General features: G+C 38.7%; 1 protein-coding gene across 2 annotated transcripts in view; it reads left to right on the top strand.

Moving 5' to 3' along the window:
- Positions 1–16,794, top strand: part of uba6 (ubiquitin like modifier activating enzyme 6) — a 119,010-nt gene that overhangs the window by 12,542 nt on the left and 89,674 nt on the right. For both annotated transcript variants that reach the window (XM_043720610.1, XM_043720620.1), the window contains exons 2-4: positions 3,270–3,330; positions 10,463–10,557; positions 15,891–15,919. In XM_043720610.1, the coding sequence (XP_043576545.1) occupies positions 3,270–3,330; positions 10,463–10,557; positions 15,891–15,919 (185 nt within the window). The remainder of the gene's footprint in view (positions 1–3,269; positions 3,331–10,462; positions 10,558–15,890; positions 15,920–16,794) is intronic.

Below are 16,794 nucleotides of genomic sequence, written 5' to 3'. Positions count from 1 at the left end.
ATTTTCAGCCAATATATTAGTCACCTGTTCTAATATGTCACTTGAGTTTTGTCAAGTTTTGCCTGACTGGGCTTCTGTGAAATTTTCCTACTTTGAAAGTATTACTAAAATGCTAGTTATTGTTGTAATTGTTTCCTTACTCATTGGAAGCCTTTTTTAAAACTTTACTCTTTCCTATTTAAGCTAAAAGAAGATGAGAAAGGGCAAGTTGGCATGCTGTCATTTTCATATCTAGGATATGTTTTTGAATTCATACTGAACCGTTGAGCTCTAAATTGAGTCTGGCTACTGGCTCCAACAATAATATTAAAAAATGAATTTGATTGTTGGATTAAATTTTTCAACTATACCTAAAAAAACCACGCATTTTCTGCTTTGACTAAACCTGAACAACAACTCAAAAGCTTACTGAACTGGATTGTATTCTTAACAGAAAGCTACAAAAACAGATGAGTAAAATAAGTAAGCCAACTTTGAATGGAAAATCAATGCATTTCCATTTTGTGAAGTACCATTTTGGAAGCATTTTTTTTGATGAGTAGCTAACGCTATTATTATATTATTGGTAATGATATCACTGAGGTAGTTGGAACTTGCCTTTCCAATGTGTCTACATTCTAACGTTCATGTAATTGGCCTATTGTTGAGGGCTCCAAACCTAACAAATGTCTTGTTTGAGATTCATCATTAAGGATCATGCAATTTATTGCAGTACAGTGCAAGAGTGAGGAAAAAAGTCTTATGTTCAGAGTTCCTTACACCGTAGGTTCAAATTGTGGTACTTGCTCAGATGTCAGGCAACTCTCCTGTGGAAGAAAAAGATGAACAGAGTGATTTCCTTTTACAAGATGAAAGGCAGGAGCTGGCCTGTCATCTCATTGTCTAGAGAAAATTGCGATGAATTAGAATTTGGCTCTCAGCCTATAAGGGCAAAATAAGTCACAGGCCATTCAACAACCTTATACCTTAGAGCAACCTTATACCTTCAGAGCAACCTTGTACCTTAGAGCAACCTTCATAGAATCCCGACAGTGCGGAAAGAGGCCATTAGCCCATTGTTCCACCCAGACCCAGTCCCCCTACATTATACTTATAACCCTCCATTTACCCTGACTAATTCAAATAGCCTGCACATGCTTGGACACTGAGGCAATTTAGCAAAGCCTGCACTTCTTTGGACTGTGGGAGGAAACTGGAGCACCCAGTGGAAACCCGTGCAGACATGAAGAGAATGTGCAAATTTCACACAGACAGCTGCCCAAGGTTGGAATCAAACCTGGATCCCTAGTGTTGTGAGGCATCAGTGCTAACCACCGTGTCAATGTTGATGATGACAAGTCTGTCTGGTAATTTCATTTATCTGCCTTCACTTTGTGGTCCCTAACTCAGTGCATTGTGTTTTCTGATGTCCCTAAAAATATACACCACCACTGTGTCTCGCCTCCCAGGGTTCAAAACCCACTCTCTCATTCCCCTCACTCACCCATATCCCTCGATCCTTTCCCACCTATAAGAGCCACAACTTACCTGGAAATGATTGCCATTGACCTACTTTATGGCGCTGCTTGCGAACTAATGCAGTCAGTCTCCATCTGCAGTGTGACTTGATGTCACTTGTCATCACAATTCCAAATGTCAAGTGCCAGACAATGACAGTTTCCATTTAAAAAAAAATTAAATGATATTACCCCATTATAAATACTCAGGGTTACCAGGGATCAGAAACTGAACTGAATCAGCTAGTGAAGTACTGTGACTACAAAAGTAGATCAAAGGTTGGGCTTCTGCACTGACTAACTCACGTGCCTCGTCAAAACTTGTCCACCATCAACAAGGTACGAGTCATGATATGTACCAAGATGTGATACTCTGCACTTATCTGGGTCAGTGCAGCTCAAACAGCACTCAATAAGTTGGATACTATACATGACAAAGTATGCTATTTGATTGGCATCTAATCATAGAGATGTACAGCACGGTAACAGACCCTTCGGTCCAACTCATCCATCCCAACCAGATATCCTAACCTAATCTAGTCCCACCTGCCAGCACCTGGCCTAATATCCCTCCAAACCCTTCCTATTCATATACCCATCCGGGTGCCTTTTAAATGTTGCAGTTGTACTAGCTTCCATCACATCCTCTGGCAGCCCATTCCACACATGCACCACCCTCTGCATGAAAAAGTTGCACCTTAGGTGTCTCTTATATCTTTCCCCTCTTACCCTAAACCTATGATCCCTAATTCTGGACTGTCCCACCCAAGGGAAAAGACCTTGTCTCTTTACTCTCTATCCATGCCCCTCATGATATTGTAAACCTCTATAAGGTCACTCCTCAGCTTCCGATGCTCCAGAAAAAAGCCCTAGCCTAGTTAACTTCTCCCTATAGCTCAAATTCTCCAAAATGCATCACTTTCAACATTTTCACATTATTATTGATGCACAGCAGTACCATTGTGTACCATATATAAGAACTAGTGCAGTAATTAATCAGGGCTGATTCAGTGTGACTTTACAACCTACATCCTCTGTCACACAGGGGAAGACTACTTCCAAGTCTTACACTTTACGAACATAAACCTATATCACCAATCATTTGTTGTTGCTGGATCACAATCGTATAACATCCTCCCATTGTGACATTGTAGATATACCAATATCACGTGGACTCCAGTGATTCAAGAAAACAATTCTGTCACTTCTTGTGAGCAATTAGGATGGGCAGCAAATGTTGACATAAGCATCAGTGCCCACATGCCTTGGAATGCCTATTAGAGAACAAATGCAAATTTCATAGTAACTTCCAAAAGAGAATTTGAGAAATATTTGTAATGGAAATAGTTGCAGAAACAAACATAGGGATTGCGAGAGAAATGCCACAGGTTTGACAACATGTGGAGAGAAACAGTTAACTTTTTGAGTCTGGAATGAGCATTCTTCAGAAGAGTTCGAAGTTCCAGGAATCTCTTATTTTTTTTCAGATTTCTACCAGCTGCAATATTTTGCCTTTATTTATATAAAATTGGAGGTTTATAGGAAAGGGCAGGGCGGTGGAATGTTCGTTCTGTCAAAAAATACTGTTACTTTTCATTTTTGTATTTTTGTCTTCTATCATTTGCAGTTTTTATTTCCACAGGAATAGTGTTTGACATTTGAATACATTATATGCTACAAATTGTACGCATGTAGGAAGTGACGTAAGCCAATTAGTGAAGCAGAACCTGGAAAGGTCCAAAATAGTTGAATTGTTTTGATCTTGTTTTCCAGATTCTGATGAACAGGAGAAAATAGCAGCAGGCAATATGGAAATTGATGATTCCTTGTACAGGTAAGAGAAAAGCAAACTATATTTTGATGTAAGTAAACTAATAATGGCTATGTTTCCATCAGGTACATTATGCTTTTGGACTTCCCACTTTGTGCCATTGGGTTTCAGTTAGCTAGATACTCAACTTTTTGATATTTTGTCTAGTTGATACCTTTTATGCTTGAATCCATTGCACCAGTGTTTTTTGCTTCATATGGCAATCACAGCTTAAATCCTGCTTGTTTTTTAAAATTTCTAAAGAGGTAGTGCAGCCAGTTATTTCCTTTTCCAATGCCCAGCTTCAATTTAGCTCAATGAATACTGATAAAAATTTAAATCTTGAATGTACTTAGTCTTTGCAATTCAGCCTCTCAGCTGAATTACATTTATAGCTATTGAGGTATTTTAGAGCAAAATTTAAAAGCACATTTTAGCTAAACTCAAAAGACCTCTGACAAAGGGATTATTTTGTAAAGTTATGTACATGGCAATTAGTTGATATTAGTTGACAACATCACGCATTTGTCATATAGTTTTCATGTTATTTTCAGTTAACATTGTCCTGTCCCTTATTATAGACTTGTTTTGTTATAGATTTTCTCGTCCAGTATATTCACAGAGAAGCTTGTTCAAATGTGTTTCCAACCCCAGATATTTTTCTTTTAAGCAAATTTCTTTAGGTGTGAGGGTTGGAGGTGTTGGATTATTTCAGAGTTTTTGGCAAATCCTGATTTATAGTCCTGGGGCTGTAGTATTTATGATTACACTCCAAATCTTATCTTGGTCTAGTATTTAGACTTATGAACTTAGCTCCTGCTGAGAAAATCATCTCCATTTCCATCGGAGGTAGGTGGAATTTGAGTAATTGGAGAGGTGATATAGGGAAGATTTTTGAAAGATAAATCAAAAGTCATTTTTACGTTTATCTTCAGTCGTGCAAAAAGCAAAATATTAATGGGGTGAAAAACTGGGCATGTAATAAACAGTTACCAGGAGACTAAATCACCGGTCTTTATCTTTTGATTCAATAAGGTGACAGGTTAATAGTTTAATTGGTTTGAAGCAAAAAACAACTGAATACTGTATGATTTTGGGTGGGTGTAGGACACTGAGAGAAACTAATTTGGTTTATAATCCACACAATGCTGTAAAGTTCTTGCCAAAATGCTATAAAACCAAGGCTAGACATTAAGCCTGTTGTGCTATTCAATAACTGTTCTGCATCTCAATTCCATCTATTCCCTTGTCTGACAAAAAGTTTCATTAGGGTGTAGGTTTGCTTGCTGAGCTGTAGGTTTAATATCCAGCCATTTCATTACCTGGCTAGGTAACATCATCAGTGGCGACCTCCAAGTGAAGCGAAGCTGTTGTCTCTTGCTTTCTATTTATATGTTTGTCCTGGATGGGGTTCCTGGGGTTTGTGGTGATGTCATTTCCTGTTCGTTTTCTGAGGGGTTGATAGATGGTATCTAGATCTATGCGTTTGTTTATGGTGTTGTGGTTGGAGTGCCAGGCCTCTAGGAATTCACTGGCATGCCTTTGCTGATCCTGTCCCAGGATAGATGTGTTGTCCCAGTCGAAATGGTGTTTTTTTCCTTCTGTGTGTAGGACTACAAGAGAGAGAGGGTCTTTTTGTGGCTAGCTGGTGTTCATGTATCCTGGTGGCTAACTTTCTTCCTGTTTGTCCTACGTAGTGTTTGTGGCAGTCCTTGCATGGAATTCTGTGGACGACGTTGGTTTTGTCCATGGGTTGTACTGGGTCTTTTAAGTTTGTTAGTTTTTGTTTGAGAGTGTTTGTGGGTTTGTGTGCTACTAGAATTCCGAGGGGTCTTAGTAGTCTGGCTGTCATTTCTGAAACTTCTTTGATATATGGTAAGGTGGTTCGGGTTTCTGGCTGTGTTTGGTCTGCTTGTCGTGGTTTGTTTTTGAGGAATCTGTGGACTGTATTTTTTGAGTATCTGTTCATCTTGAATACGTTGTAAAGGTGATTCTCTGTTTTTCGAAGTTCGTCTGTGCTGCAGTGTGTGGAGCAGTGTGGAAAAGTTTCATTGTTCTCAGTAATTCTTAATAAGGAGGTGAAAGGTTATCAGGGGTCAGTGGAAGTGTGGATTTAATTTACAATCTGATCCTATTGAACAGCAGTAGGCCAAAGGGGGTGATTGGCTTCCTTCAGCATCTTATTCATGTGACACTGAACAGCCTAGTTCTATTTTTGAATTCTTTCATGAAATGTGGGTATCACTGACCAGACTAACATTTGTTATCCATGCTTAATCGTCCTTGAAGTGAGTGGTTTGAGCAGCCATTCCAGAGAACAGACAAAAACCATCCACATTACTGAGGATCTAAAGTCACTTGTTGGCCAGAGCAGCTAAGGATGGCAGATTTCATTCCAAAATGGACAGTCAGGGAGCAGGTCAGGTTTTATGACAATAATGATAACTTCATGGTACCATTACTGAGACTAGTCCTAATTTTAATTTTATGGTTGAATTTGAGCCAGTGTTCCCAGGGCATTGAGCCTGAGCCTCTATATTACCACTGAGTCAACAGTTCTCCTTGCAGAAACATTGTTCTGGACTCACTCACCTGAGTGAATTTTATCTTTGCCCAACCTATCAACTTCTTTAATGGTTCTAAAATACCCAGATTAGAACACCTCTTTGTCTTTTACATTCAAGAGGATATAAACTGAGTTCTCTGCAACTCATCCTCATAACTTTGTACTTTTAGCCTTGTTATAATTCTGGTGAACCTGTGTCATATCTCCCATACCAATGTTATCTAACACTGAATAGTGTATTCTGAATGGAGTCCAGTCATAACCTTATATACTTGCAATGTAAATTCCACTCTTGTAATCCATTCTTGAGAGAAAATTAGAAGGTAACACTTTACTAAAAGCTGAAATAGTGATAAAGCTAGAAGAGTCTGCTGTATTTGGAGTGTGAAATTTAATTCCTGGAGATATGGCAGGGGGAAGAGAGGAGGGATGTGACCTTTTGGTTGCAGGTTAATTTGGTGATTAAATATGTATTAACATAAAACAGGCTCATTGCTCATGTGATAGATATAGAGCTCAATCAGCCAAAGTTGGCAAGAGTTCTACACATTGTTCTGTCAACAGAATGTTGTTTTTAAAAACTGTATTAAATAAATGTTTAAAAATTCTGACTAAAGATTTTAAGATGGGTGATTACATTTTTATGGTACACAGTAGTACCTGTGCTCTGAAAACAAGGATGAATGGACTGGAGAATAGACTTGTCTGCAGCTGAATGCCACAGGTTTTATCGTTCTGTAGATGCACTAAATTACCTTTTGTGGACCAGAGAATTTGATGTAATAGATTCCTGTTGTAGTTCATTGTGTATCTCAAGGAATTGATTGACTTGCATAAAGTGTGTCACTGAATAAATTATATACAGTTCACAGAGGGAACTAACTTTTATAATCTGTCCAGATTCATTCTCTGTGTCATTAATATAGATTTTATATATTGGAGCAAGTTATTGTTGCAATCTCTGTCCTAGAATGCATCATCCAAAGTATAATTTAACAATTATGGTTAGCATAATACTCTGCTGAGTCCTGATATTTATTGTTATTAAGATTTGGCAGTTTTGTTCCTGCAAGTGTCAAAACAATTGCGTATTGTTTTGAAGATTTTTTTTCTCATTACATTTTTCCTTATCTTTCTTATTCATTGGCGGTTTTGTAACTAACTAGGTCAGCATTTTTTGCCTATCCCTGATTGCCCTGACGAAGGTGTTAGTGAGCTGACTTCTTGAACTGCTGCTAATGATGTAGTGAGGTACACTCATTGTCCTACTGGGAAGAGAGTTTCAGGATTTTGATCCAGAAACAGTGATACAGTTCCTAGTCAGCATAGTATGTGGCCTGGAGGGGAGCTTGCAAGTGATTATGTTCCCATACATCTCTACTCTCCTCTTTGCAGATGATGAAGGTTACTTTGAATTGCTTGTAGTGAAAAATACAGTGGTGGCATCTTTGAGTTACAATTTTGGAGCGTTCAAGGCTCGCTTCAGAGACATGAGTGTTCCTTCAGAGACATGAATTTTGTACTATGCTGTTGGAGATAGTTGCTTTTGGATGGATTGAATTGAGATCCATTCGCCCAGGTAGATGTATTAGATTTCAGAGCACCATTCAGAGAATAGCAGACAAGTTCTCTGAGATGTTTTGGAATATATATTTTTCAATCAATATCACAAAAATAGAAAAGGCTTAAATTATTCAACAGTCAGATGCCACGAGGTGCAGAGTTAACAGGTTAGCTTTCAGATTAGCTATTCCTCATCAGTTTGCTTATGGAATCATGTTGTATACAAATTGGCTACAGATTTTCCTACTTTACAAGTGTAATTCTTTCCAAAGGACTTTATTAATTGTGCCTTAGTCTTCACAAATAAAAGTTTCTCTTTTTGAATAGAGATTGAGATTTCAGAAAATAATTCAAACAAATGTTAGAAAATGTAGATTTTATGCATGTCCCCGATAAAAAGTATGAATGAGAAGTATTTGTGAATTTATGTTACTGACGTGAAATAAATGCCAAAGAGAAAGGAAATCTCCAAAAGTAGATGAGTAAATGCAAGCCAATCACTATCTCTTTTAACTGAAATAAATGCATGTAGAAAGAAATTGTGAGGGGTGCTGGAGATCAGCTCTCAAAGTCATGGTACAGAAGTCAACTTCAAGATTAAAGCCTGAATTTTTAAAAAACATCTCTGTTATACACAGTCTATACATTTTATTTGGAGATTAGGGAATCTGTTAAATACATTAGCTGTTAGTCATGTTCAAGTGTAGGGTATTGATTTGTGACTTGGTTGTGTTCATATACATGGAGGCAGCTTGAGATCAACTGCAACTTTGCCGGGGGCGGGGGGAGGATCTTGTGGTACAATCGTAATGGCCATAACTCTAGGCTAGAAGGTCTACTTTCAAAACCTGAAGTCGCATGATACCAGGTTATAGTCTAACAGGTTTATTTGAAATCACAAGCTTTCAGAGAGCAGTCCCTTTGCCATGTGCTGAAAGCTTGTGATTTCAAAAAAAACCTGTTAGACTCAACCTGGTGTTGTGTGACTTTGACTTTGTCCACCCCAGTCCAACACTGGCACCTCATCAGGTACACGTTCAAGACATACTTGCCATTGAGGTTTGTCATATTGTTAAAAGTCTTTTTTTGAACGAACACTTATACCGATACATGTGATACGTATATGCAGATACATATAATTCATTCTACTTTTGGAATGCACAGTGGACTAGCATATGTGACGACCAAGGTTCAGCTCCCTTGCACATTCTCAAAAGTTGTCACTCTTTGCCTGAGTTGTAGGATAAATTTTATGACTCTTGTGGCAGTGGCTTACCTTTGGGCCAGAAAGTCTGGATTCAAATTCTGACTGCCTCGGAGATGTGTCATAACACCACATCGATTGAAAATAATTTACGTGAATTTTGTGGTGTCACTAAATTGAAATCCAGAGGCCCAGGCTATTGCACTGGGGCATAAAGTCACATTCCACCATGGCAGGTGCTAGGATTTATAGGGGCCTTGTGATGCAGTGATCATGACTTTACCTTTAGACCAGAAGATCTGATTTCAAGTCCCACCTGCACTAGTGGTATGTCGTAAAATGTCCAAATGTGTGTCCATTATTTCTGTGAATTCTAGCAATTAGCTACCTGCCGCCATTACATGTCTACCATGCCCATAGGCAGCAAGATCTGGGCAATAGGTCAGATAGGTCTCATTCACACTGTATGTGCCAGACAGTGACAACTTTCAATAAGAGAATCTAACCATTGCTGCTTGACTTTCAGTTGCGTTAGCATTGCAGGCTCCCCCTCTATCAACCTTCTGTAGTTACAGTAGACCCAAAACTAAACTTGACCAGCCATATACATAGCAGGGCTGCAAAAGCAGGTCAGAGGCTAGGAATTAATTGACAAGTAACTCATGTCCCCCACTATCTGTCCACCTTGGACAAGGTACAAATCATGAATAAGATAGAATGCTCTCCACTTGACTGTATGGGTGTAAATTTAACATTGCTCAAATGCTTGACCATCAAGGACAAAGCAACTTGCTTAACTGGCACTCTGTCCACCACTTTGAATATTCACTCGCTTCACCACAGATGTGCAGAGGTCGTAGTGTTCACCATCTACGCAATGCACTGCAGCAACTCAGTAAGGCTCCTTTGACAGCAACTTCCAAATCTGCAGCCTGTACTACCTATGCCTGCATAGCAGATGCATAGGAACCCCGTCACCCACAAATTCTCCTCCAAGGCATAGCGACACTCCAATATGATTTTAAAGAATTGTGGATGCTGTACATCTGAGGCAAAAATAGAAATTGTTGGAAACTCAGCAGATCTGGCAGCATTGTGAAGAAAAAAAAGTTAATGTTTCGAGTCTAGTGACCCTTTATTGGAACTTTGACATGCCATCCTGACTCAGAAGTATACCACTGAACGTTTATTGTCACTGGGTCAAAATGCTGGAACTCCTTTCCTAATGGCACTACAGGTGTTCCTACACACCAAAGATTGCAGCAGTTCAAGAAGGCAGCTCGCCACCAAGTTTTCTAAAGCAGTTGGGGATAGGCAATAAGTGCTGGCCTAGCCAGCAATACACACATCCCATGAACAATTTTTTTAAAAAAGTACATGGGGCAGCCCTAGGTCTACTGCAACTTGTGGCATATTCTTGTGGTGTAGTACTGGTGTCCCAACCCTTGTGCCAGAAGGTTTGAGTTCAAGTTCCTCCAACCATGGAGTTCTGTCATTCCATGTACAGACAGGTTTTTTCAACAATGATTACAAATGGAAAGGCTGAAATGAGGGGTGTGTTATTGGAAGTGTGTATTGTGCTTCTCCACAAATAAATATGTATATTGACTAAGGGCATAAGTATTCTATCTTCCACAGTGTAATAATCAAAATTTTGGCAACAGATCAGTTTTTGCAGTGCTTCCTTGTTTCAGTTTCTGGGCATTTTTTTACTGGCATTATTTATTGATTAGATGTTGAATAAGAATGGAAAAACTAGTTAATGTAAAGAGACATTAAAACATTCTCTTGCTTATTATATATTTTTTTCCTTTTCAATGCAGCCGACAGCGCTATGTCCTGGGGGACAATGCAATGTGCCAGATGGCACGGTCTCATGTTTTCCTAAGTGGAATCGGTGGATTAGGTATTGAAATTGGTAAGCCAAGTTTTTAACATCATTCAAAATGAGAATGGAATGTGATTTTAAAATGGTGCATCAGCATGTCTTAATCTATCCTTTCAGACTGAGACAGTTATAAGCTGCCCTTTGCCTTGATTGCCCATGTACTTTGCAAAGGCAGTCCATATAATTATTAAAGGTCTTGTAAAGTCAGTGTTCCTTAAAAATTTCCATGTAATCTCTTTTAATTGGAATTAATATTCTTAATTGGCAACCAGTGGCATCAAGAGGTGCTGCTTTAATAGTTTTTTTAACATTGCTGTTGTACCAAGACAACAAAGATCCCTACCATATCATGCTGATATAAAAAATCATTCCATCATTCATTCATATTACAGCCTCATTTATTATATCCTCACGAAAACAGATGATTACTCATATATCTGAGACTCTGGTTTGATGCTGCCATCTGCTCTTTTACCCTTACTTTACCATGGTACTTATGTAGTAATCATTTTATTATCTAGATATTTTCGTTATCAAGATATCGATTTACTTAGATTCTTTTCCTCGCCTTTGTTCCCAATTAAATTTTGCTCACTGATTTCCTGTCACGTGTCCTATTTTTGTGTTCTCAAGTCCAAAAGGTGCAAATGTAAATATTTAGCTCGTTTCTCCCCATGTATCACCACATTTGGGAGTCTGATCAGACCTTGCTTTCCTCTACCAAAATGGCTTATCACTCCATGATCACCCTGGAATGCATACTTGACACCCATCTCCTGGGGTCCCTTTCCCTGCTTTCTTAATTTCCCCAACAATAAGCTAGTGGGCATCTTTGTGTTTAAGTTTGAGATCATCCATTTAGTTGTCACTATTATCTTCCTCTTCTACTAAGCTTAACTTTTGAGAATTCTATTGTCTTTACTGTAAGTCTATAACTTTCTGAAGTTTCTTGCCTCAGCAAAAAAGAAAGTTATTAAACTGAGCCACTAATTCCAGTGTATCTGTTCCCAGCAAAATAGCAACAGTGGAGCATAATTTGGGTTTCCAGCTTGTCCATATCCCTGAAGGTTCCAACACTTCAGATGCATATCCTAGTGTTTTTTTAAATACCGTGAAAGTTTCTACCACTGCTTCAGGCAGTATGTTACAGATTCACACAACTCTTTGTTGAAAAGAAAGTTCTCCTCAATGTTCCTTTAATCCTTCTGTCAATTACTTTTAACCAATGCCTCCTGGTTATTGATCTTTCTGCTAGGAGAAGCTTTTTCCTATGCGCTCTATATTGTCTTCCCATTGCTTTGAAAGTCACAATTCATTCTTCTCAATATCCTCTATCCAAGGAACACAATCTCAACTTATCTGGTCTTTACTCATAGCCAATATTTTCCTGCCCTGGCAGTATCTTGTAAATCTCCTTGGTATCCTGCTTAGTGTAGTCACATCCATCCTGTAATGAAGTGACCAGAATTGTATGCTGTCCTCTGGCTTTGTCAAACTGGTGTAAACTCCCTGCTGTTATATTTTGTAATTCAACTAATAAAATTAAGATATCCAAGTATCTTTATTAACTATTTTTTATTCCTATCCTCTTATCTTCAGGAACTCCATTTCAGCCACAAAGTTTCTAGCCTCTAACCTTTATTTTCTGCCATGGAACTATATTTGGATCCAACTTGTCACCTAGCCATGGATTCTATAAGTTTTATATTTCTGAGCAGTGTCCCATGTGAACCGTTGTCAGAAGCTTTCCTAAAATCTACCTTGACCACATTAATATGCCACCATCATTAGTACGCTGAAAGAAAATTCATTGTAGTTAATCAGACATTACAGTACCTTAAAAAACTCAGTTCTGATTATCCATGATCAGTGCTTTGCAAAATGATGATTAATACTGTACCTTAAAATTTATTCCAATAATTTGCTCAACGTCGAAATTGAGCTGGCTACCTATCAATCCATCTTTTACGCAATTTCTTTTTAGATAGAAGTACAACCTGAGAAGTCTTTGAATCATAGTCATAGAGATGTTGAGCACGGAAACAGACCCTTCGATCCAACTTGTCCATGCTGACCAGATATCCCAATCCAATCTAGTCCCACCTGTCAGCACCTGGTTCATAACCCTCCAAACCCTTCCTATTCATATACCCATCCAGATGCCTTTTAAATGTTGCAATTGTACTAGCCTCCACCACTTCCTCTGGCAGCCCATTCCACACATGCACCATCCTCTGCGTGAAAAAGTTGCCCCTTAGGTTTCTTTTATATCTTTCCCCTCTCATCCTAAACCTATACCCTTTAGTTCTGGACTCTCCCACCCCAGGGAAAAGACCTTGTCTATTTATCCTATCCATGTCCCTCAATAAGGTCACCCTCTGTCTCTGATGCACCATCTTTTGGGGGATAAGTGACCTGTACAAGAAGGATGGATTGCACTTAAATTGGAAGGGGACTAATATACTGGCAGGGAGATTTGCTAGAGCTGCTTGGGAAGATTTAAACGAGTATGGTTATGGGGGGGCGGTGTGGGATAATCTGAGACTGGTACAGTTGAGAAAAGAAGTGAGTCAAACAGTCAGGACAGGCAGGGATAAAGAAGAGAACAAGGTAGGGCTGATAAATTAAACTGCATTTATTTCGATGCAAGGTGATTAACCGGGAAGGCAGGTGAATTCAGGAACACCATCTGGGGTATCATAGCAATTACAGAAATATGGCTCGGGGATGGACAGGACTGGCAGCTTAGTGTTCCAGGATTGAAAATGTGTTGCTGGAAAAGCGCAGCAGGTCAGGCAGCATCCAGGGAATGCTTCTTCAGGCTTATGCCCGAAACGTCGATTCTCCTGTTCCCTGAATGCTGCCCGACCTGCTGCGCTTTTCCAGCAACACATTTTCAGCTCTGATCTCCAGCATCTGCAGTCCTCACTTTCTCCTCATAGTGTTCCAGGATACAAATGCTACAGGAAGGACAGAAAGGGAGGCAAGAGAGGAGGGGGAGTGGCGTTTTTGATGAGGGATAGCATTACAGCTGTACTGAGGGAGAATATTCCCGGAAATACACCCAGGGAAGTTATTTGGGTGGAACTGAGAAATAAAAAAGGGATGATCACCTTATTAGTATTGTATAGACTCCTTATAGTCAGCGGGAAATTGAGAATCTCGGTTATTTGTAAGAATAATGGGGTGGTTGTGCAAGGGGGTTTTAACTTTCCAAACACCGACTGGGACTGCCATAGTGTTAAGGGTTTAGATGGAGAGGAATTTCTTAAGTGTGTACAAGACAATTTTATGATTCAGTATGTGGATGTACCAACTCGTGAAGGTGCAAAACTTGAGCTACTCTTGGGAAATAAAGCAAGGCCGGTGACTGAGGTGTCAGTTGGGGAGCACTTTGGGGCCAACAACCATAATTCTATTAGTTTTACAATAGTGATGGAAATGGATAGACCAGATCTAAAAATTGAAGTTCTAAATTGGAGAAAGGCCAATTTTTATGGTATTAGGCAAGACCTGTCAAAAGCTGACTGGAGGCAGATGCTCACAGGTAAATGGACAGCTGGAAAATGGGAAGCCTTCAGAAATGAGAAGTCTTATGTGATTAATTTGTGTCTGGCTGCTAAACATATGATCCAGCTGTCATATGGATGGGCATGTGATTACATTGTAAAAAGACATCTTTGAATATCTCACTTTGCTTATGAAAGGATTTAATTTGGTTTTTCTCGAACTCAAATACTGAGTAACCGCTCCGTCTCAGTGGTACACAGGGTATAGTGCATGTGTGTTATTGGAACTCTTGTAATGCCTATTTTTGTGGGTATAATTGTACAGGAAAGTAAGAGTACTTTAGTGTAATGTTTTCTAAATATTGTGTACAGATTGTGACTATAATAGAAGTATTGATGTGGCTCTACTTTAGTCATTTCTATGTGTTTTAGGATAAGCCCCACTGCACTGATTAGGGAATATTATGTAATTTCTAAAACTGTTGAGGTACAGATTACAGTAAGCATTAAAATAAACTGTTGTGAATATTTTACTGATGTCAATATTTCAATAAAGTACTGAATGCGCAGATTACCATGCATGTAATACTGTGCATTACTTTGAATATTCAAGATTATTTTATATAAGAATGCAGTTTTTGATTATAGTACAATTTTAGAATCTGTTAGGAGAATACTTATAGGACCGAATAAGGCAATTCAGCCTGATTTGCCTGTGCCAACTCACTGAGAACAACTTGCCGAGTTCCACTCCCCTGCCCTATCCCTTTTCACCTTCATTCCCATTTTCATTTCCCTTTTGAAAGCCATATTTGAATAACTCTCCACCACCATTTCAGGCAGTGCATTCCAGATGATAATCAGTCGTAGTAATAAAAAAGAATTTCCTCACGCCTTTAGTTCTTTGCCTAATTCCTTTTAACTATTAAATGGTTATCGGCAGCAACAGGAACAGTTTCATTTTATCCACTTTGTCTAGCCGCCTCATGATTTTGAACACCTTTATCAAATCTCTCAGCCTTCTATACTCCAAGGGTAACAATTGCAGCTTCTCCAATCTGCCCATCAACACACAGCCCTGATTCCTAAAAGCATTGTAGCATAGATCACAGGATGTTTCACATGTCTGTTATTAGAAATCTTTTAGTGCCTATTAGTGAGGGTGTAATTGCACAGGGTAGTAAGAGTACTTTATTGCAATGTCTTATGAATACTGTGGTACAGATTGTGACCATTATAATATTGATTCTGGACAGTACTGTATCGATACTGGGAATCTTAAAAGTTCTAGTATCATAGAAAAGATTACTGTTCACTATTAATGTAAAGATTAAGTAATTATATTGCTTTTAGCTGAGATGATTACAGTACAAGTCCTAAAGACCTTGGGACAAATTGACTTGTATGTTACCAGCATCTACTGGTGCATTGTCCTTAAAATGCATGTATGAGTATGGAATGCAAATGTTGGCTGAATTTATTCACACCCTGTTTCTTGAAGTGCTGAAGCATATTTAAGTTGTTTACCATTATGTAGAGATCTGCTTTTGCAGCACAGCTTAGGGCTCAAGTCTGGCATTTACCCTGTCTCTATGATTTACTAGATCAAAAGATCTTAGAATCAAAATATTTAAGCAAATGGCTTTAGTAACATAGTGATCAAATCACTAGGAAGTCTTGTTGTTATGAGCTAATGAAGTAGTGAAGTAATTTAATCGGTTGCAGTTTTTAATGTTTTTCATGGAAGTGGAACACTATTTGATGATTGCTACTTGTGTTACAATAAATACCGTTTTAAGTGATCTGGTGAAATGTTTAAGGCAAAAATAACAGGTCTTTTGCATTCCTTTGCAGCGAAGAACATTATTCTTGCAGGGATAAAGGTAGGGTGAATGTTGACTTATAAATATTCTTGATTTACGTGTTTTTGAGTTTTGTAAAATTGATATGTTTTCTGGTTTTTGTCTTAGTTTTTCCAGTTTTAATATTTAAGTTATTTAAGGGACTTAAAGATGACTATAATAACAGAAAAATGTATGTTCAGAGAGGAATTGTGGAATATGGGTTCAGTTAGCTGAAAGTACTACTAGCAATGGTGGGCTGAAGGAAATATAGGGTGCTAAGAAAAACCAGAATCAGAGGAGTGGAGATTGTGTTGTAAGATGAGGTTACAGAGATCGGGTGGATTGACGCCATGAAGAACGAAACACAAGTATTGTAATTTAAATTTTTGAAACTGGGGGATCAGGAACTAATATTAGCCAGTTAAGGAAAAAATGAGACTGTACTGAATTTAGTGTTTCTTAGGATATACGCTGCAGAATTTTGGGTGAGCTGAAGTTTTGAAAGGAGGAATATGAGAGTCTGGTCATGACAGCACAGGAATAATTAATCCAAACTCCACAGTATCCACACTTGGAGGAGAATTTGTAGGTTGTAGCTTTCCTATATATGTACTGCCCTTGTCCATCTAAATGGCAATGGTTGTGCATTTGGAGGATGCTGTCTATTGAAGTCTTGGTGATTTTGTTGCAGTACATCTTGCAGATAATACATGTGCATCAGTGGTCAAGGAATTGAATATCGAAGATGTTAGATGTGAGATGTGTAGCAGTTCAGGAGGTAGCTTGCCGTGCAATTTCCAGGGCTATGAGGGATGAGCAAGAAATGCTGGCTTAGTCAGCAGTGTCCACATCTCATGTATGAATTGCAAAATATTGTTTTCTAATGAGACACTAACGATACTTTAATTCCAGTG

Source organism: Chiloscyllium plagiosum, chromosome 2, assembly GCF_004010195.1.
Source record: "Chiloscyllium plagiosum isolate BGI_BamShark_2017 chromosome 2, ASM401019v2, whole genome shotgun sequence".
Taxonomy (NCBI): Eukaryota; Metazoa; Chordata; class Chondrichthyes; order Orectolobiformes; family Hemiscylliidae; genus Chiloscyllium; species Chiloscyllium plagiosum.
Note: the sequence above shows the minus strand (reverse complement) of the source record. Positions and strands in the feature narration are given on the sequence as shown.